At 35.9% G+C, this 22,103-nt stretch overlaps 1 protein-coding gene across 10 annotated transcripts in view; it reads right to left on the minus strand.

The window, feature by feature from the left end:
* Positions 1-22,103, minus strand: part of FAT1 (FAT atypical cadherin 1) — a 106,120-nt gene that overhangs the window by 26,433 nt on the left and 57,584 nt on the right. For 6 of the 10 annotated variants that reach the window (XR_010430154.1, XM_064652709.1, XM_064652710.1 and 3 more), the window contains exons 5-12: positions 21,493-21,822; positions 20,779-20,989; positions 18,685-18,753; positions 16,571-16,710; positions 8,659-8,934; positions 8,235-8,445; positions 2,087-6,154; positions 1,278-1,474 (exon numbers count right to left, since the gene is read on the minus strand). Coding sequence is in view for 9 of the 10 variants with exons in the window: in XM_064652709.1 (XP_064508779.1) it covers positions 1,278-1,474; positions 2,087-6,154; positions 8,235-8,445; positions 8,659-8,934; positions 16,571-16,710; positions 18,685-18,753; positions 20,779-20,989; positions 21,493-21,822 (5,502 nt within the window). In the remaining variant the exon portion in view is untranslated. Of the gene's footprint in view, positions 1-1,277; positions 1,475-2,086; positions 6,155-8,234; positions 8,446-8,658; positions 8,935-16,570; positions 16,711-18,684; positions 18,754-20,778; positions 20,990-21,492; positions 21,823-22,103 lie in introns of those variants that run through there. The other 4 variants (XM_064652711.1, XM_064652706.1, XM_064652713.1 and 1 more) reach the window with 2 other exon arrangements.

Here is a 22,103-nt window from a genome sequence, read left to right on the forward strand (position 1 = left end):
AAGTGAACCAGAGGATGAAATAGCTGAAAATTAAAAGAACTTATGATCTTCTAATTAATTAATTCCCATTTATTAGACTATTCAGAAAGGTATTTAATACTGCAACTAGAGGGACTCTTGAACATCACTGCATTGCTAAGAACTCTAAACACTTGTAAATGATTAACTAATAATCAAATGCATTCTCAAAATAGGAGTTATAAATTTTTCTTAATTTCATTTTTTCCTCTTTTGGTGGATCATCTTTTCTAGGCCTGTCTCGATCTGCAAGAAATTGATATCTACCTTTCTTGTAGTGACACAAAAGCTTCTAGATAAAATAAAAAAATAGGAAAAAGGATTTAGAATTTAAAGGCACTAAGCACCCCTACAGCTCAATCATCTCATGAATGTATGTTAAATTAGAAGTACTGAATCTTATAACACCAATATTAACACAGGGAAAAAGAAATAAAAAAAGCTAAAAACCCTGACTTGGCAGTCTGTATATAACCAACATAAACATCAACTAAGAAAAGAAACATAATGTTCGTTCTATACTTGCCCTTCCTAGTCCAAGGTAAGATTTCCACCTGGTAATATCAAATATGTGTTCAACTATGAAAAGTCCAAATGTGCGAAAGCAAACAAACAAACAAACACACCAAAAAAAAAAAAAACAAACAAAAAGCTAGGTTTCCTCATAAGGCAATTACATATCTTGCAAGGGCTACCTTTCTGGATTTTTCCATTTCTAATTTTTCATGTCCGTTTTTGCAGACTATCAAAACTGGTAAGATAGACAGCTTTGAAACAAGAAAATATTTATGGATTACCGATTTTTGGTGCTGCTGAATGCAACTGCAAGATAATCTTCCAGTTTTTTCAACTCTTATCACAGGAAATACACACATGTATCAACTAAGTGATGTTATACAGCCTTCTTTGAGACCTTGCTTCTTTCATAAAATAAAGCATATAAACTATCATGGTTGCAGCTTAAAACAATTCCTTTCGGAAAAGCATGCATTAACACAGAAGAAATGTACTACAATTATCCTTATATTCTTCAAATACCCATTCAGTGTCAAAATTCCATCAATGAATTGTCTTTGGATATTTAAAAAACGTGTCCATGAAGTATCTTTTTTTTGACAGCATTCCATCTTAATAGTTAAACTTTTTGTTACTGGTTTAAAAGGAATAGCTATTTGTCAGTCTCCTGAGAAGCAATTTCAGAGGAAATGTAGACTTTATGTATGAAAACAGTTGGACACAGAAGGCAAGACTCTGCCTACCTTTTCACAAACAGGGCTATTATCATTAGCATCAAGGACTTTAACCTCCACCACAGCTTTTGTTGCAAAGGTCCCATCAGTAGCTGTAATATTTAGAAGATAATTATCCTTTTCTTCCCTGTCCAGAGGCTTTTTGACATAGACCTTCCATTCATTCTGTATATTTTCAATAGCAAACTGTCCCAAAGGATCACCTCCTGAAATATGAAAAGAAATATTTATTGCTACTGTAACGTTATCAAAATTAAGGTATAGCCAAAAAGAAAAAAAAGTAAATGCAAATAAGCACCCACTCTCTATGGCTTTACAAGAGAAATAGCTTCATTTCCCAGATAAAAATTGTTTCAGTAGATGCTTATACAGCAAATTTAACTATGGCCAACAGAATCCATAAAAATCAATATAGAAATTCATGTAGCATTATAGAAATCATATGAAGACATATGCTAAGTAAAAACAATAAAATACTCCATTGGAAATTAATAGCCTATTATTTTGTGAAAATTCTTTCATTTGTTCTTTAACTACATCACTAGTCTAAGTACATTTTTAAAATAAAATTTGAGATATAAGCAAACAATAAACATAGGAAAGCATTTTAAGTAAGGCATACATGAAACAAAGCCGAGACCTGCTTTCTAAACCTAATTTTTCCACTGAAGTTTTTAATATGCATACTAAGACACACATTCTCCCTTTGCAGCTCTATGGTTTCAAACACTTGCAAATTATTTTAAAGATTAAGTTATATCGTACATCATTCCAAGACCACTCAAATGATTATTCTGACATTACCCCAAAAGATTTACCTGTAATGTAATAAAAGACTTGTCTATTGGTTTCTTCTGTGTCAGCGTCAGTTGTACTCAGTATGGCAATTACCCCACCAGGAGGGTCATCCTCACTGACTGTTCCTTTATATATCTCTGCAGTAAATCGTGGAGGATTGTCATTCACATCTGTAACAGTAACTTCAACTACAGCCATAGAAGACAGTTGAATTTTTTCACCCCGGTCAGATGCAACCACTGTGATTTTGTATTTGTCTCGTATCTCATGATCGAGTTCTTTAAGAGTGGTAATCCAGCCAGTCTCCATGTTTATGGCAAAAGACTCTATAATGTCTACCTCTTGAGAAGGATCCAAGCTGTAAGTAACCTGCCCATTGAGTCCTGAATCTAAGTCAGTTCCTTTAACCTGTATGACTCTTGTTCCAGCTGGTGCGTTTTCTACGATGAATGCTTCATATGGATTGGACTCCAAAATGGGTTTGTTATCATTTGCATCTTTTATCTGAATGCTTACCTCTACTGAGGAAACAACATTATAATCTTCATTTGGATACTGTGCTCGAACTGAGAACTGGTACCATTTAGTTGTTTCATGATCAAGATTCTTCTCAAGTTTCAACTCTCCAGTCCATCGGTCAATCACAAAGAAGTCATCTCTGTTGCTTTCAGGAGTGTTCCCTTTAATCAGACTATATACTAAAGTATGATTATGCTCTGCTTTTATAACATCTATCACAGTCCCAATTGGAATGTCTTCAAAAACTGCATAAGAATAAAATGGTTCTGAAAATTTTGGAGGAGGCACTTCTGGTGGGAGTATTCTAGCATAGACAGGAACAACTGACTCTCTCTGGGGGGATCCACCATCAATTGCTCTAACAAGGAAAGTAAGAAACTCATTTTCCAAACCAATTAAGCTTTCTTTTGTAGTAATTATACCAGACAATGAATCGATTTCTAAATTCTCCCTTACATTTTCAGACTCTGCTTCAATACCGTATGTGATGTCTGCATTTGTACCCTCATCAGCATCAGATGCCCAGACTTTAATGACAGAAGTACCTCGTGGAACATCAGATCCAATATTTACTTTATACTCTGTGGCTCGGAATTGAGGAGCATTATCATTGTCATCTGTAAGTATTACGTTAACAGTACAGAAAGCAACTTTTCCTCCTGAATCTTTGGCCATTAAACTAATGGCAATTACTTTTTCCGCTTGTGTTTCACGGTCAAGCTTTTCAGAGGTAAATATCTGCCCTCTCTCATTTGTATAAAATCTGTCTTTGGCAAAGTCATTCACAATGTGGTAAGTGATGTGGCCATGTGTACCAGAATCTTCATCTGTTGCTTTAACTTCAGTCACCAAAGTATGCAATGGAGCATTTTCAGCTAGTTCAACCTCATATTCATTCTGGCTAAAAACAGGACTGTGCATATTGGCACTGGTTACAGTTATATGGACTTGGGCTGAGCTTCTGAAGACCCCATCAGAAACAGACGCATTAAGATTATAATGTGACTTTAGTGTCTGTCTGCGTAGGTTTGAGATGGTGATAATGCCAGTTTTACTATTAATTACAAAATTCTTCTCATCGTTGCCTGTCAGAATGGAGTACTCCAGCTTGTCAACATCTGAACTATCTGCATCTGAGGCTTGCACACTTGTCACAAAATGCCCTCGAGGAGCCAGTTCACTAATTTTAGCTTCATAAACCAATTGGCTAAAAAGAGGGGGGTTATCATTGAGATCGATTACATCAACAGTTACAATGACATCAGTACTCAAGGGCAGCATGCCACCATCTATGGCCCTTATTAGTAACTTGTGTTGTTTGAGTTGTTCATAGTCCAAAGTTCTTGCTGTAAGAATGAGTCCAGTGCTGCTGTCTATGTGAAAGTAGTCATGACTTTCACTATTATCCTCAACCAAGTGATAGGAAATCCCCCTATTGTTTCCAGAATCGGCGTCTGTAGCGCTCACTTTTACAACAGATGTTCCAACAACAGATGCTTCAGAAAGTGCTGCAGTGTAAGACTGCTCCGTAAACACAGGAGGGTTATCATTGATGTCTTCCAGTATTATGTCTACAAACACATCAGCATGTGCCCCAGTTAGGGAGTCTGTTGCTCGAACACTCAGTTTATAGGCTGGATGAGACTCAAAATCAAGTGGGGCAACAACATTTATAACTCCAGTGTTGAAGTTGATAGTGAACTGACTGAAAGGATCTCCACCTGTGATGCTGTAAAACACCTTAAGTCCTTCTGGGCTGTTCGCTTGTACATGCACCACAGGACTATGGAGCTGAATGTTTTCTGGTATCTCTGCACTGTAGAAAGGCTTTTCAAACACTGGCATAGCTTTACTCATAACTGTAATTGGGACTATAACTTCAGCAGAGAAAGCAGGCTCTCCTCCATCTTTTGCCACTACTGTGACCAGATACTCTTTATTTAGTGTGTCTGGTTCAAACTTCTTCTTCAGTGAGATTTCACCAGCAGGATCAATTTGGAAATGTTCATTATGTTCTTTGAGATAGTAATGCACCTCTCCATTTCTGCCTGTATCTTTATCTACTGCAGTGACACGTTGAATAACATGGCCTGCTTCAGAATCTACTTTAACAACAGCATAATACGGAAGATTGACAAAAAATGGAGCGTTATCATTTACATCTTCCACTGTGACTTTAACTACAATGTGTGCAACAACTGATGGTTTATTTTCCCCTGTCACTTCTATGACCACATCAAAAGATTCTTGCTGTTCACGATCAAATGGTATTCCTGTTGTTGAAAGGACTCCTGAAGTTGGGCTTACTTTAAATCTGCTGTCTGGATTTAGAATATGGTAAAACAAAGGCTCATTTATTTGATTCCCTATAGCAGTAACAACAGCTATTGTTTTTGCCTCTGTGGAATTCTCCTGCACTGTTGCAGAGTAAGAACTCTGTGTGAACTTCAGCTGGCTTGCTTTGCTTTCTTTCACATTAATTTTTACAGATGCAGTGCTTGCGAATCTGCCATCAGATGCTCTCACTGTTAATTCGTATCTGCTTCTTAACTGAGTTGTATTTTGTACTGTTATATCTCCAGTCTTAGGGTTTATTGAAAATTTTTCTCCAATGTTGCCTTCAATAATGGAATAAATTAATTGTGAAAAAATGCCTGAATCAGCATCAGTGGCATTTACACTGATGACTTTCACGCCTTTATAGGTTGGAACCAGAATGGATGTCTCATATAACTCTCTCGAAAACACAGGAGGGCAATCATTGATGTCAATTACATAAATAGTAACATTAGCTGCATATTCTGCATATAGACGTGGTGTCCCCATATCATGTACTTGCACTGAGAAGTGGAAAATATTTGTCTCCTCATAGTCCAGACTCATTACTGTCCGAATGGCACCAGTGCTGGAATCAATGGCAAAATACTTGCGGACAGATGGTTCAACAATTTGATAAACAAGCAAAGCATTAGATTCTTTATCAGCATCTGTAGCTTGAATTACTAATGGGATATTCTTGTCAGTCAGAACTACACTGTTAATTGAAGCTGATTCACTGATGAGTCCTGTATATTCAACTTGCATAAAAATTGGTGCATTGTCATTCTCATCCTGAAGATGTATCAAAACTGTTGCATTAGTGGACAAGCCAGCCATGTTTGTTCCTTGCACAGTTAGAGTGTAAAAAGGCAAAGTTTCAAAATCAAGTATCTTCTGAGAAACAATGACACCTGAGTTCGGGTTGATAGCAAAGGCGTCATCTGTATTACCATCTTTTATTTCATAAACTACAGAAGACTGACTGTATGCTGTAACCATTCCAACAAAACTACCAATGCTGGCACTTTCACTGATTTCTGTAGAATATTCTTTGGCTGTAAATTTTGGAGAGGCGTTATCAGAAACCGTAACAAAGATGTGCACAGAGGTTACTTCACTCATTGGAGGATCTCCTCTGTCTGTAGCTTTTACCATCAGGTTGTATTCTTCCTGGTTACTACGATCTAATTCCTTTGCAATTTTAATCATGCCGAAAATGGGATCAATAAGGAAGGAATTTCCAATATTCCCTGTGAAGAAAGAGAAAAGCAATTAAGAAAGAGGTGTACAGAATTTAAAGGATGACTGTTTATTTAGCTCTGTAGCTCAAAGAGACATAGATAGAACATAGAGTTTTTTGGACAAACATTTGTTAGCCTCTCTGGAAAGTTTTCTGTAATTGAGAGTTAGCAGTAATTCTAAGTTTACTTGTGGAAATATTGCATAAAATATAGTTAGCAAAGCCTTGAAAATAAATGCTAAAATTTTGGTTTAGCTAACTTAAGTATCTACTGTAGCTGAAAGAAACTTCCATTCAGAAGTTAACATCAGTGGAATAAAAGTTACATTTTATAATCTAAAACTATACTGTTTTGAAAAAAAAAAAAAGAAGGGTTTTAATGAATAAACACTTGTGAATCTTAATTGTTTATGCAAGTATTGTTTAAATCACTACTTCAAAAATAATCTTTTTGAATTGGACCGATAGTTATCTCTCAACTTCCTATTGATACACAGCCAACTTATTTGCTGTGATAGTATTAGAAGAAAAATAATACCTGCTGAGAAAAACTAGCTGCCATTTGATATACACTTGTTTGCTTCATATTTTCAAATATATAGATGAACTGCATATAATATTTGGCTCATGTACTAAATATGACAAGATTTAACATTTTACTTTCCTAAAAAATCACATTACTAAAGCCACTTTCTCAGCATAGAAAAAATTCATTAAGAACTTCTGAGTTATGCACATGAGTAGGCAAGAGGGATTTTTTGTGGTTTTTTTTTTTTTTTAGTGGAGACTCTTAAACACAGTGGCATTCTTAGAATATCCCATTACAAATCTAGGCAGCTATTACAAGCATTTAAGGAATGCTCCTTCCATATGCTTAGAACATAGTAAATGTCATATTTCTAGAAATAACAGAAAACAAACATGTATTTTAAGCAACTTATGAGACACTTAAATACATTTAACAGAGCTTTGTTTTAATGCAAAGTTAAAGTATGTTTTCATATCAAAACAACACTGGGGAAGAAAAGGAAAATATTTACAGTAAACAATTCCTATCCTTTACAAAGCATTTGTGCATATCACTTTGCATGCAACAGTAACTGAATAACTTTTTACCTATTCTCTTTTATATACAGTTTCTTATGCTTGTTACTGGGATTTTTATTTTAAATTACTTTTTACCTTTAAAGTAGTACCGCATACACACGTAATGAAATATAAATTTTTTCCCAGTCATAGTGTCTACATAGCTCAGGATCTTGGTAATGGCAAACTTGTATCCAGATTTAATGGACTGAACCAAAACACACTTCCCTCTGGTAAGTGAACTCAATGAATGTCAATCCTGTTTTCGTATTATTCAAAATTGCCATCATTTGAATCACATTGTTCTAGACAAGTTCAGGAAGATACTCTGAGGTTAAAAATAAGCAGCCATACCTAATGCTCTTTTCTGGCCTGCAATCTGAAAGGAGTCTTAATGCCAAATTGACCAGAATAGCAGTCCCATTACCTAAAATCAGCCAGTGGGAACCATGGAAAGCAACCCCTTCCTTGATACATGTACCAGAAAGATTAATTTAAAAACTGGGATTATCTAAGGATTAAGTATATGGATATTTTAAAGTTATTTTTGAGCTCCTTACTTTCACATTATACTAAACATAAAAGCACTTGTCTCAGGCTCTTACTCTTTTCATCAAATCCTTGATTTGCCTATGTCACAAAGAATATGACTTAACATTAGCAAAACAGAATGCATTTTTAGACCTGAATTTAATGCTTCTGTCATTTCTAAAGACCACACCCCTTTTAAGGGTTAAAAGATACCTTTTTCTTCTCCTACTACTACAATGTTCCAAATACACCTACAGGGTAACATAAATAGCTAAGGGATTGAGATGAATATTTGTAGTTTTCTTTTAAATGCTCTGAGGCTGTATTTTCAATAAATCTCTCAGAATATGACACTTAAACCTGCACTTCCCTTTTTTTGTTTTACAGCCACGTTTTTAGGTGTCTACCGTTGAAACAAAGTATCAGCAGGCACTGTTTCAAAATAAACTGAAGATGTAAGAAAGTCAATATACCTGATTCAATAGAGTACATAATTTCTGCATTTTTCCCTTTGTCCTTATCTAGTGCTGTAACCTGGAGTACTGCTGATCCAACAGCTGCTGACTCATACACCCGTCCTTCATAGGCAGAGCTGGTGAACCATGGAGCGTGATCATTTGTATCACTAACATTAATGACGATCCTGGCGTAGTTGCGCTTCACAGGAACATCTTGATCTCGAACCTGCAACAGTTAGCATATTACTAGTAATTGGCACTGTTATTTCAGTAGTTCATTAAATATGAGTAACAATTCAAGGTTCAATCTGTTCCAGTCACAGGGTCAAAGGCTGCATACAAATTAAACATACCAATAAATGTTTGAATTATGGGGACAAAAGACATTAAAAAGTATCTCTTTGCCATTGACAACAGAAGAAATCTTGTGTTTATTTACCATTATTGTAAGAATATGCTGGTTCATGGTCTCATGATCCAGTTTTTCTGATGTATAAAGAGAGCCAGTTGCAGGGTCCAGACGAAACTTTTTAAGACTGACGGGATCAGTGCTGCCCTGCATCGTATAAATCAGTTTATTCTTCTCATCTCTGTCTGTGGCACTGACTTGCAGAATTTCTGTCTCTGGTATGGTATCTTCAGGTATAACAACTTCATATTTTGAAGCAGAAAACTGAGGTCTGTGATTATTTGTGTCTATAACTTTAATGTACACCTGAAATGATATAATGGGAAGGGGAAAGCATATATGGTAAACAGAGATGAAAGGAGGATACTTCATTAAAAATCAGACCATAATTATGAAATAATTCTACCACAAGACAATTTTATTTTTCTGGGAGCAGGAAAGATCCAAGAGGTATAGAGAAGACTCTCACTAAATCCAAATCTGCCTCACTTTCCCCAAAGCCAAACCAGAAAACTCTACGACCAGAAATGTCCTAGGTTAGATACGTTAAAGGGAGTGATTTTTATCTAAAGCAAGACAAAAAGCAATTCCTTGGTAATTTTGGAATTAAAAAAAGTTAAAAATTCTCAATATAGATCCTAGAGTGGATTTTATTTTAAAAATCCCTTTTTTGGTGCAAATTTAGAATTTTAAGCAACATATTTTCAAGGCAGTGGATGCATAATACTCCTCCTTGCCCTCATGCAAAAACAATCCTCTTTCAGCTCCTTACCTTTCCAAGCCTAGGCAAGAACAGAAAAGTGGTGAAATTCCCACAAAAGTATCTTATTTCAAAGAACTGCAGGTATTGCTTAGTCTTCTCCAGCAATGGAGCACAATCTCAGCATAGCTCACTGATCACCAACAAAATTTCCCTGAAGGTACAGTTAAATTAGCTTGGATGCTTTAAATTGCTTTTTTCTGCAGTTTAGCTGGCTTCACCTATGTGCAATGCTGGCAATGCTTTCTTTGTCTGAATAATAATGTTCAACCAACACAAGATGCCTGCACACCCATTTGCCTTTCACAGCATCAAATTTTTGTATAAAAAGGGTAAGACAGTCAGCCACCATCCTGTTCCTTTAACAGTGATAACATCAGATGAATAACTGTAATGCAGAGGAGTGGGAAAGTAGACAGCAAAGCTCCAACAACACACAGCGAAATCTTTATGTGCTGCACATACAGCCATGCTTTTAACCATCCAGAGGTTAGGTGTCTTGTATAAATTTATTAAGGACTATCAACAGGTATTTATGATATCATAAGTGGGTTAAATTTGTCTATGAAGATACTTATTGCTTTCCATTGGTAACTGGTGGAGTCTACAGATGTAATTTAGACAAGGTACCAAACTGCATGCAGTAGAAAACTAGATGAGATGAATCCTGATGGTGGTAAATAATTAGGAAAAGCCATACCTCTTGCTATAGGAAGAGGAAACTTTACCCTTATAAAACCGGTGTCTTATATTAAAACTTGTACTAAGAAAAAACAGGTGTTAAGATTATCAACAGGAGTCATACAAATTCCTAAAATATTTATTTCAGATGTGGGGCTATTAGCCCAGGTTGCAACTACTACTCTAAGCTCCAAAACAACAAGTTTGTCCTAATGGTGAATTTTAATACAGGCTGAAAACATTTAAATAACTTCCAGAGAGGCATAGGCAGTCCTTGAATATATCCTACAAATCCTACCAACAGTAGACGAAACTGTTGGAAGGATTTAATTCTAAGTAACAACAAAAAGACTTCTGCAACTAAGCAATGAAGTCCTGTATCACCGGGCAGACTGATTAATGGAAGTGAGAGTCAAGAAACACAACGGGGTGTGAAATTCTTCAGATAACTTTGTACTATAAGATAGGAAAGTCCTTCCAAAAACTGGGATTTGCCAACTCTGATAGCTGAAGAAAATGTCGCCAGAAAGACTGTTTTCACTGAGAATTTCCCTTGGATAATAAAAAAAGAACAAACAAGCATATAGAAGGGAATAGAAATGAAGATGGCAAAGGTGGAATCTCAAGAGTCAGAAGCCAGATATGGAATAAGGCAGGTAAGGAATAAAAAGAGCTTTAAATTTATTTGAAACTGTCAAACAACCTGTGGGTAAGCAAGACCATAAGGAAATATAAAGAACAACGAAGGAGGAGGAGAGCCTGTTCCAGATTACAATTTTGCCTCAGTCTTATTCATCAAGAACAATAGGGTGCATGACACTGCATGAAATAGAATAAAAAATGAGACTCTGGCAAAGCAGTGGTGCTGCAATAAGCTACTAAATAGAAACAAGTCACCAAGACGAGATGGAAATCACCCTCATGTTCTGCTTGAAAGAGAGAGAGGTGATAATACTCCTAATGTGAGACTTGCTGTTAATAATACAGGGTTCCACCTCCAGACCACCAGTCAGGGTGGAGAAGGGCGCATGCATGCGCGTGTACGTGCGTCCATAGCCTTTAAAAGCTTTTTAGTAGATAGCGTAAGGTTACTATGCATAATCCACAAAACAGTACATTTAGGGAAACATTCATAAACATAGGTAGTTTTTCAGTGTTTTAAGCAGCCTGTTAGGATAAATACAGACTATCACCACACAGGAAAATAATGCCTCCCACAATCTACTAGATTTCTCAAAAAACTGAAGAAGTACGAAAAAAACAAATCATTTGGCAGAGTGATAAAATCCCTTGCAAGATGTTGCTATGGAGACTAAGGAGTTTGGTTTTGTCATGGAATAGAAATCAATTAAAGAAAGGAAACAAAGAGCTGGAATAGATATTGAGCATTTGAGTAAAAGCACCTGCTCACTGAACATTGGTGGCTCAGGAAAATGAAAAATGAAGATGACCAACAAATTAAAAAACAAACAAACAAACCAGCAGAAAAACCAGACACCAAATACAAATCAAACTATAAAAGTATTTTTTTATAAGTAAAAGGTTTAAAGGCCATATACAATTACAACACTTCATTAATGGATATTATGTTTTCAAAATGAACTCAAAGCAATTTTTTTATTAAACTACCACCCCCAAGTGATTAAGTTCAGACTCAGAAAAACAGCAAGTGAAAAGACAGAGTATCAAATTTATGAATTTAAATTAAAATTTCTATTTAAATTCATGTCTATTTCCACCCCCAGATTACGAAATACAGAAACTTAGGTCAAAATCGGAGGTGAGAGGGTATGTAACTCCAGAGCAACTGCATTAGATCAATCTTCTGCTCTGAAGACGTCCACCTGTGCTACTGGTACTACACAAAATGAAAACAGTAAAACAGCATTTCCCAAGAAAACGTGCATCTTTTCTCCTTTGCACTCTCTCTTATGGTTTTAAAAGAGCTGAAGGCTCTTCTAATAAAATTTTGTGAAGCCTTGTATATTTTTAAAGTATAAGCCCTTTAGTGAGCTTGTAGCTTGGAGCCTAGGGTCTTACACCCTCTCATCTCAGGCACTTACACCCTGTCATCTCAGGCACTTAGAATCTGATGAGTCCCTGAACAACTTGATCAACTTTACAGTTTGCTCTGCTTTGAGCAGGACTTCTAACTACATGAACTCCAGCGGCTCCTTCCAGTCTAAACTACTGAATAAATTACTAAGGAAACCCTACTTTCAAGTCAGGAATTTTTACTGAGGCTAAGTGACAGGTACTAGATGTGCAGTTTCCTTTTAAATGTAAAAGGACAAAATTTTCATGTAAACTGTTAAGGCCTTCAAATTAAATGAAAAGCAATTGAAGTAATAATTGGGAGTGCAATTTTAAAGACCCACACAGAAAAATATGGTTTAGGGTGCCTGAGAACAAAACACATTAATAACTTGTGTTATTCTTATAATAACATGCATAATAAAAGCACCTATGGGACATTTCTCAATGAAATTATAAGATTAAATTCAAATGAAATATGCTAATATTATCTCTTTAGAAAGTGTTGCTCATTTAAGATGCACAGTATAGAAAAAAATAGACATTAACAGACCATAATGTGATCGTTGAAATAAAATGCTCTGGAACTAAAGAAACTTCACTCATTTTGCAAGGATATACAAGGGCTGTGTTGCACAACTGCCCCTCTGCTCACAGTTCTCACTGAGAGCAACGCACACTGGTCATACAGAGAACAAAGCAGCCCAGGATCACTTTGAGGAAGGACTTCAAATCTATTAATAATTTGGCAGGTGAAACCTAAATCTGCAAAGAAATGCATTTATTACTAGTAATTTGCAGAGGAGATATGTGCCATTGACAAAACATACTCAGTTAGCAATATTTAAACACAATTGGATCGTTTCAATATTTTTTATGTACTGATTCTATATAGAGTTTAAATTCTACTCCTCTCCCATAATTACATTATAGTTACACTGATATGTTTATAATAAATTTATAAACAAAAAGTTTTATTATCCAGAGATAATATAACTGCATTCCAGTTCTCAAATGTCTCTGTGGAGCAGAATGGTGATTGCAAGCAAAAATGCATATTTAATAAATGAAGAATATTCTATACTTCATTCCCAAAGTATAATATCAATATAAATTTTGCATAAAGCAAGATTAATATTCTGAAATAGCACAGCAATAGGTAAAATGCTCCAATTGGCTTTAAACCATCTGAAGTATTACTTTCAGTGAAAAAAACCTGATAGACAGCAATGACTACAAGTGGCAATAGCTAGAAATAGTGTTTTTTTCTTTCTTTTTCTTTTCCCCCAAACAAATTCAGTAGTTCATATATTGCTACTTACAGCTTGTGAATAACCTGTTCTATTTCAGTACATAACTACGCTGCGTTTTTTAATGATTTAATTTTTGTATTTTTTTAATTATTGTTTTATTTTTAATGATATTTCTTCCTAGTGTGACACTAGTCGTCTCTAACACCACTAGGTGTTGTAGGCCTGGAATTTGTTTGTCCTTGTTTTGCATCATGCATTTGGCAGTTTATATGCATGCAAAATTCTAATAGCCTCCCCGCCTACTACTGATTTTTCGCAAAAGCTATTTAACTCAAGTCCTGAAAGAGTCAAATGTGCTACAGATGTTAATGGCCTGAGGCCAGCAAATGCCTTCCAGTTTAAAGTCAGATACAATACACTGGTTTTACACAATAAGATTTTCATTTCTTGTTCCCCTCTTCAATTTCTTGCAAATGTCATTTTCAAATCAAATGTAAAATGACTTAATCTGCTGTTAATCAAGGTCTGTTAAATTGTTTACTGTATATGCAGTGTTTACAGCAATTACTTTGTAAGCTAAAAGCTGTGTGCAGCATATTGTCATTCCTCATGTATGCACACAGAATTCAGAACTTCTTTTGCCTGTCACTCCATTTTAACTGTTAATCAGCTCTTAGAAGAATCCAACAGCATGTCAACACTCAACCTTTAATCACCATTATTTCAGCAATGAGTAAGGGAATTTACACACTGGCAGCCATAAATCATACCTTCAACTTTGATTTCATATCAACATTTCATATCTGAAATGTATCCTTTGAATGATAGTCCTGAGGGTTATCTTAACAGATTAGTCCATTTGGGTGGGCCAGGAGTTATGGGGGAGATAAGAGAATCAGTTAAAATCAGGAATCTGTTCATGCAGCAACAGTCGCAGAGTTTGAACTAGTCTGCACTCGTCAATCTGTACACCACAGTAATGTGAGACTCTAGCAGCAACAGCATAGTTTGTGCTTATCCCACAAGCAGGACAAATGCAAGACAATGCAAAGGAAGCCTTTGTGCTTGTTTGTAAGAGAAACCACAATCTCTGATCATGCCAACACTCTAACGAGAGGAAAGGAAAGATATGAAAGAAAATCATAGAAAAAGCCTTCACAGAGATGACAAATTTAAGACTACTACTCCAGTTCTTCTGGAGAAGAGTGCTGTGGTAAATTTTCATTATGCTCACTCAGCTTTACAAAATGCTAAAATAACAAATGAATTTAAAGAAATTGGACAAAAGTTACACTGTGCATTTCCAAGAAGAACTGAATGAATCGCATAACCCAGAGGAAGAGAAGGGGTGAGGGTTAAAGTACTCTTATGACCTTCCAATCCTTGGTTGTTCTAAAAGACAAAGCAGATTATGGTTCAACTGTGACAGCTGAGGATGTCTGCATAAATTCAGCTACATAAGCATCAGCAGTGGAGAGAATATCTGCAGTCATCGAGACCACATAGTAAGCCTTTAGTAGTCCCCAGACTACCCCAACACATTGCATAGCAGCATTTTTGACTGCATTTTTGGTAGAGGGAGAAGAGTGTGTGGAAAGCCTCTTGCTGTCTTTTTGACTTTTCTGGCAAAAGGAATTATCTTTTAGCTGGATTTGTGTTTCTTCTATTTTTTTTTCCAAAGTAATTCATGCCTTCTATCCAGCATTCTGTAATCACAAGTGAATTTGCTCAATATTTTTACTACAAGTAGGCAATAAATTTATAGCAGGATTCTTCAAACCTCTTATGGTGTTCATCAGCACCAGAAGCAGCGGCACCATAGCTATGATAGCAGCAAGTTCCTACTGGGGAACATGTTGCTGTGTTTGAAGATTCATGGTCTAGAATCACTCTAGAATCACTCACAATTGTCATCATTAAAGGAAAAGGCAGTTCTCATAGGAAACTGCTAAACTTCCAATTTTCTCCTATTGAATTTAGTCTATTTGAACTATTGAGCCTCCAGACATGCAGTCTGCTCAATAAAGATTGTGTTTAAAATCCAAAACATTGAGAAGAAACATCTTTTCCTCTGGCTAAAGCAGGAAGACAACATTTAAGACATTAGAAAAGATAACAGAAAAACATATGTGCTGCATAGAAGGTTAACAACAAAAAATTGCATTTGTGAGACAGATTTCTATTTACAGAAAAGACAGCAGCAACCCACTTATTGCTCTTTGAGCTCCTGAGGGGTAGGTCAATGATAGGGATATGTAACACAGACACATTACTGTCCCAATCCAACAGTCTTTATCTTGTAAATAAATCCTTTCCCTTCTATTTGGAAGAAAAGTGGAGCTCCTCTATGTTAATGGCTCTATTCACAGCAACATCAGCTAAACTTTACTTTCAAATATATTCAGGTTCTGGGCTGGGGAAAGAAACTAGATGGGAAAAACAGAAGGGATATACATTATAACCTACTTTACTATGAGTTATTTCCAGTAGTGCCACAAAAGGCTTCTGTACCTTAAAGTGAACTTAGTAGTCCAACTGCAAAGAATTGCCACCACCATAGAGACTTAGTAGAGAGGTAATTTTAAAAAAAATGGTTTGTCTGAGATTGCCAAACAATCTCCAAAAAGCAGCAATCTCTACCTCCACCAAAGCTAAAATAAAGTACTTAGGAAGATACGAAGAGATGTTATCATCTAAACCTTGTTTCAATATGTACACTACGCAGAAGGAGCAGTTCAGTTTCATAAAACATTACTTGGATGCTGTACAACTGGTCATCCACATCTTGCAGGGGGAGTGTAATCACAAAACTTTACAATGGTCGTCTCTAAATTTCAAGTACAGTAATCAAATTAGTGATTTTGGGGGAGCTGGAGTAGTAACTCATATAAGTAGTATTAATCCTTTTCTTGAGAGAAGATTATGCGTGCAAGAGCTTAGTTTCTGTTTTCATTTATTTAGCTGTAAGAACATGATATAACTTAAAAGTTTTTGGTTCAAACTACAGCAGCATAACATACAACCTTTCACCTAAACCACCAAACAACATGGCTATATGAATATCAGAATCCACTTCTATTTTAGACAGAGTCCCTAATTTAGATAAACCATGGTCATTGTCCAGGATGAAAAAAAAGTGTAAAACACAACACTCTCCCCACTCTCCAGCTACACATTCCTTCTTCTATAAATGCTTAATTAGAAAGTCCATTACCTGAGTGCTGATAGATCTGTTTCCATCTGTTGCCTCTACTGTCAAGTTGTAATTTGATTTCTGTTCTGCATCAAGAGGCCTTGCGACAATGATAGTTCCAGTGCCCTTATCCACATCAAAGCGACTGTCATAGTTGCCACCTTGTTCAGGAAATTAGGAGAGGGATAAATTAATAAAATGCATTATTGTTTCATTATTTTCATGTATGATCATGTTCTGTCTTCAGATGCTTAATGAAGGTGAAACTGTATATACACAGACTGATACATACATTTATTTTAAACACTTTGGGTTTTTTTCCTGGCAGTGTGATATACTGCTACTTGTACATATTTAAAACTGAGTAGTTTTGGACAAAGCTGATTTGTCTGGCTCATGGAAAGTCTGCAGGTAAATTCTTATTTGCGGGATTCTCTACTCTTTTTTTTTTTTTTTAAAGGAATTTAATGATTCCAGATAGGAGGAAATTGAGAATTACTGGATAAAATGTGACAGTTAATTTTGTGCAGATTGGGCTAATTAGTGAAAAAGATACTTTGTATCAAAATACAATAAAATTCTTAATCAGACATAAGTCAAATTTGTGTCTTTTGAAGCAGAGTACAAATTACTATATTCGTATACAACTATAGATAAGGTAGAAAAAGCAGTGGTACCTCTGAAGAGTCCTCATGTCAGTGTTGACTATCTAAAGAATTCACTATCTCACGCATTCTGAGATAGGCAGGATTCAGATGAGTGTTAAATGTTTAAATGCCCAATGTTTAAATATGGCCAAGTTCCTTCTCTGAAGCAAATTATCTTAATTTCCCTTGTGAAACATTCAGATTACTCTTTGAGCTGTAGTTAAATGACTGTGTAGATCAATAGCTACACTCAGTCATTTAAACATTTAATTGATCGTCATCATCATGCCACCCGGAGCAGACTGTCCTGAGAGTACAATGTCCATTAGGTATAAATATTGTTAGCAATAATAAATACTGCCATTTAACTACAATTGCTTTAGCCCTCTCAATGAACTGCCTAAAACGGAAGAATCAATTTTTATTTTGGTCAAGCAAGTGTGGAATATGGTGAACCAATTTCTCCTAATTACGTGCATGTGTTTTTCTAATTATATTTTACAAAGATAGCAGATAGCATTCAGATATCATCCGAGTGCCTTTTTTTTTTCCTTTAACAAGTTTTTACATGCTAAGCTTTGTAGATCACTAAATGCCTTTTATAAAAAGCCAAGGCTAGAAGTGAGAGGGTAAAGTTTCAAAGATTGCAAATTTGTACTTAATCCAAGAAAAAAACAGGAAATACTGAAATGAGCCCCCATTCACATGTAAAAAGAATTTCACCTTTAGAAGGTTCCATTGTATGACAAACATACCAGTTTAGGAAAGATGGGCTGGATTCTGCTTCACCAGATTTGAGATATTTGATAATGACCAACATTATGTAATTTTTCAAGTTTAACTGAAAGACAGCTCCTCTTACTGGCCCAGCAGCAGTTTCTGAATCACTCAAATAGACAGAAACTGGACAGCATGAAAGGCAGCAGCTTTTTCTTTTCTTAACAGGTGTACATTATCTTTTTAATGGGCTTTGTGCAATATGTCAGCTTTAGAAAGTGAATCTAGCTTTTCCTTTTATAATTGGCAGGCAAAACCATTTTCTCGGATGTCTCAATGAAGCCATCTATGTTTTAAGGGAAGAACAGAACGAATGGGTATGAGTCTGCTTAACCACTTTTCCTGACAAAAAGACAGGGTCTCTAATCAAGTTTTTTTCCTTCCTTATCAAGAGAATCACAAAGGCCTTGCCTAACTTTTGTAGTAGTGGTGATATTTGGTGATCCGCTGAAGCAGAACTCAACCCGAACTTCTGCACCTGGTACACTGAACGTGTAACAGCAACAGTTTTAGCCAAAGCCAAAACTGGATGCTCAGAATTGACGCTGTATAAATGTAATGATGACAAAACAAAACAAAAACGAACCTGTCACAAATGCAACCGTGAGCACTTTGATTTCCGAAGGGTTAATAAAATAAATAGTTTATAAATGTACGCTTTCATTTCAGATCTCATAATCTGGTAATAAATTATGTGATCTCAGCAGATACCTTCTGCTGTACAGTTCAGGTCACAAGCCATCTGAAAGATGTAAAATACTTCACTAGCAAGCTTGTCTCCTGGCTCAGCCAAAAAGAAAGAAAGCATGGAAAGCAAGCACAGAACACAAAGGAAAGCTGTCAATCAAATTCATTCATGCTATTAGAAACAGTAAAAGAGGGCAGTAAAGTGACCACCTGTAAGAGCAGCTGATAACTTCACAACATAATCACATATCAGACTTTCCAGTACACTTTTACTAAGAACATAGTCAAAATAAAAGGGTTTATTTTGCAACATTCAGCAAGTTCTGCTCTTTCCCCTTGAAGTTTTCTGTTCAGAGGCCATAGCAGTTGACGCACACAAAGAACAACAATAGAAAAGTACATCCCCAACCTAATTAACAAATTTTGCTAATAAAAGACACCAGAAAACATCACTGCTGTACTAAACTGAAACTCCCAAAACCTCTGAGGCCTCTTCTATCTACTCTCACCCCCATGAAGTGCTCACTTTTTTCTGGGAATGTCACTTTCTTAACCCTTCCTTTAATGGACGCTCTTTGGTCTATAGATGTTTCTGTTTGCTGTTGACTGGATAACCCTAATTTGAATACACAAAACCTTCTCATCTTTCCTGCTCACTTATTTTCATATTTTCTGCTTGCTTTTCTACTCCCATGTCTATGTGCTTGTATGTGTTTGGGAGAAAAGTGAAAGAGCCACCTCAGTCCCAAAATACCTCTAATGCAGAGAGCTTTTCCCCTATGAGAATGCAAGCAAGCATCCTGAACTCTTTACTACCTCTACACAGTTGTACAGATCCATAAGCCCTTGGTTTGTCTAAATGCAAACATTTTTTATTCAACTATGAGCTAGTTGGACAGGAACTTTGCCCCCCTCCTCCCAAGAACACATTTAAAAGAATTATTTAAAAAATTCTATATAAATATTTAATGAATTAGCAATGATTATCAATATGATCACAGGTTGTTCACACACGAAGCATGATTTTAGGGGCGAACTGTGTACATTCTCATGTGCTTGAAAATTTTTTGAGGACACCCTCAAGTATTTGGCATTTATATATTCCTGCTACATGTGTCTATTTCAGAAAGTTTACTTTTAACCAGTGCTGTTTTCAGCATTCCTTAGGAAATACATACCAGCAAAACAGATGTTCCAAATACTTAAACTTTAAGAAAGAATTAAAAATATGCTCTCCCGAACAACTTAACACCATAATCATGGCTCAAATTTTCAGTAGTAACCAAGGTGAAAAAGATCCTTCTGTCTCTCTTATGAATATGTGGTGGAAAAAGCAATCTGATAGGGTTACCTTAAGACCAGAGACAGTTTGTTACAGTTCAGCATCTCTCCTGAAATAAGGCTATGCCATTCTCCTCAATTCCAAAGCACTTAACACACAATAGAACTTGGTTTTACTACCAGCCATAGAGTGAATACTCTGTGTATTACTGGTGCTCATAGGTCTAATGACTAAATCTAAACTTTAAAAGTACTATTCATTTTGTCACCATGACATCAACATATTATGTCATATTACTAGTTAGAATTCCCCTTTCAATGGTAGAAGCTAAGTTATGATATAGTAGAAAGAATATGTACAGGAAGAAGTTTGCTGGGGTTAGGAACATTGCATGCTTTCCTTTTAATACTGAATCAAGGGACAGCAAACTGAGAAGCAGCCCAGGAGAAAAAATCAACATGAACAGCACAATCTCTCTTTGAGTGTACTATCCAGATTTGCAGAAAACTAGCATTTTATTTCTTTTCCTATCTTACAGTCTGTGAGATTAATTATTATTTGATTAGTTTTCAGTGACACAATATTAAGTCATTTTCAAAACTGCAACACAACAGATATTTTGCAACTTAATTTTAATCTTATAGAGTGTCATTGATAAAAATTAAATAATTTTGATTTACAACAAAATAAGGGGGAAAATCCACATCTGCAGCTAAAAAATTCCAAACCCTTGCATTACTTAGAAGAGCGATTAAAACCAAGCTGCAATGAGCCCTCCAGTATCTCAGACTCCATGCACTTGTTTCTAATAATAAAGGCCCTTAAGGCATCCTTACCCGTTATGTCAAACCAAAGTGGTGTTCTAGGAGGTTCAACAGCTATTACACCAATCATGTGAGCAACTGGGTCACTTTCCATCACCGTAAAAGAAAAAAATGACTCCTCAAAATAAATAGGCTCTGTGGGTGGGTCGGGCTTTGGAATCCATTCTATGTGAAGCCGTGTAGTTGAAGATTTTTGTGGACGACCATTATCTACAGCTTTAATCTGTGAAACAGACACACAGGATCACATAAATCATTATGTCACATAAACAGAAAGTAGTAATAAGCTCCAAGCATATTTGTTTGTGTGAGACATATCCAAAAAGGTTAAGTGTCTCTCAAAGTGCCACTTGCCCTTCATTATCTGGGCAGCAAATGGAGAAAAAGTGTGCAGCACCTGATAGCAGCACAAACTGTTACCATAAATTCACTTTTATTTTGCTTTCTTCCTGAAGGTGAGTCAAACTGATTGTTCATGTTCCCTCATCACATACATTACCTGTCAAGTTCTGGAAAAGAACAGAAGTTTCTTGATTAACAATACAAACATCTGAAATCATCCTTTAACAAAAACCAAACCAAACCAAAGAAACCCACAAAACAATGCTCTGGATTTGTTGAAGCTTTCTTCCTTCAGATACTGCACTCATCTGCCAGCTGCTGAATAAGAAATGAACAGATAAAAGAACAATTTACATATTCATGATATACGAGACTTTGACTCACTGAAAGGATATCGTAGTCCCTTGCTGCAGAAACTTTCTTTGATGAAACCACTCCAGTTTTCGGTTCAATAAAGAACTTGCCATGTTCATCACCATCTTCAATGCTGTAGGAGATCTCTGCATTGGGGCCTTCATCTTTATCTGCAGCAATAACTCGATAGATTGGCTCTCTCCTAGCAGTTCTCTCTCGCTCTGGTTTACCACGCACTGGAAGCTGAATTTTGTAGAACTTTTGCAAGAATTGAGGCTTATTGTCATTCTCATCTAAGACCTTCACAATCACTCGTGCAATTGTTGATTTTGCAGGAGTACCATTGTCTGTCACTGTTACCTGTTTTTATTAAAAAGGATACAGTTAGTGCTCAATTCAAACATAGTCCTTCCAACAATGCTCTTTCTAAATCAGATTTTCCTACAGCTGCCTATGACAACTGTAAAGTTCTCCCTTAACTTCAGTTAAAGACAATTGCATAAGGCTATTAGTTGAATATTTACAAAAGGCACTAAAAAAGCTTATTCAGCTACTATCTTAATATTTTGACACATGAAATGCAAATATTCATGCTTATCTCTAACAGATGGCATGATTTCCACATAAATGAGTATCTTTTC

Source organism: Pseudopipra pipra, chromosome 4 (assembly GCF_036250125.1).
Source record: "Pseudopipra pipra isolate bDixPip1 chromosome 4, bDixPip1.hap1, whole genome shotgun sequence".
Lineage (NCBI taxonomy): Eukaryota > Metazoa > Chordata > Aves > Passeriformes > Pipridae > Pseudopipra > Pseudopipra pipra.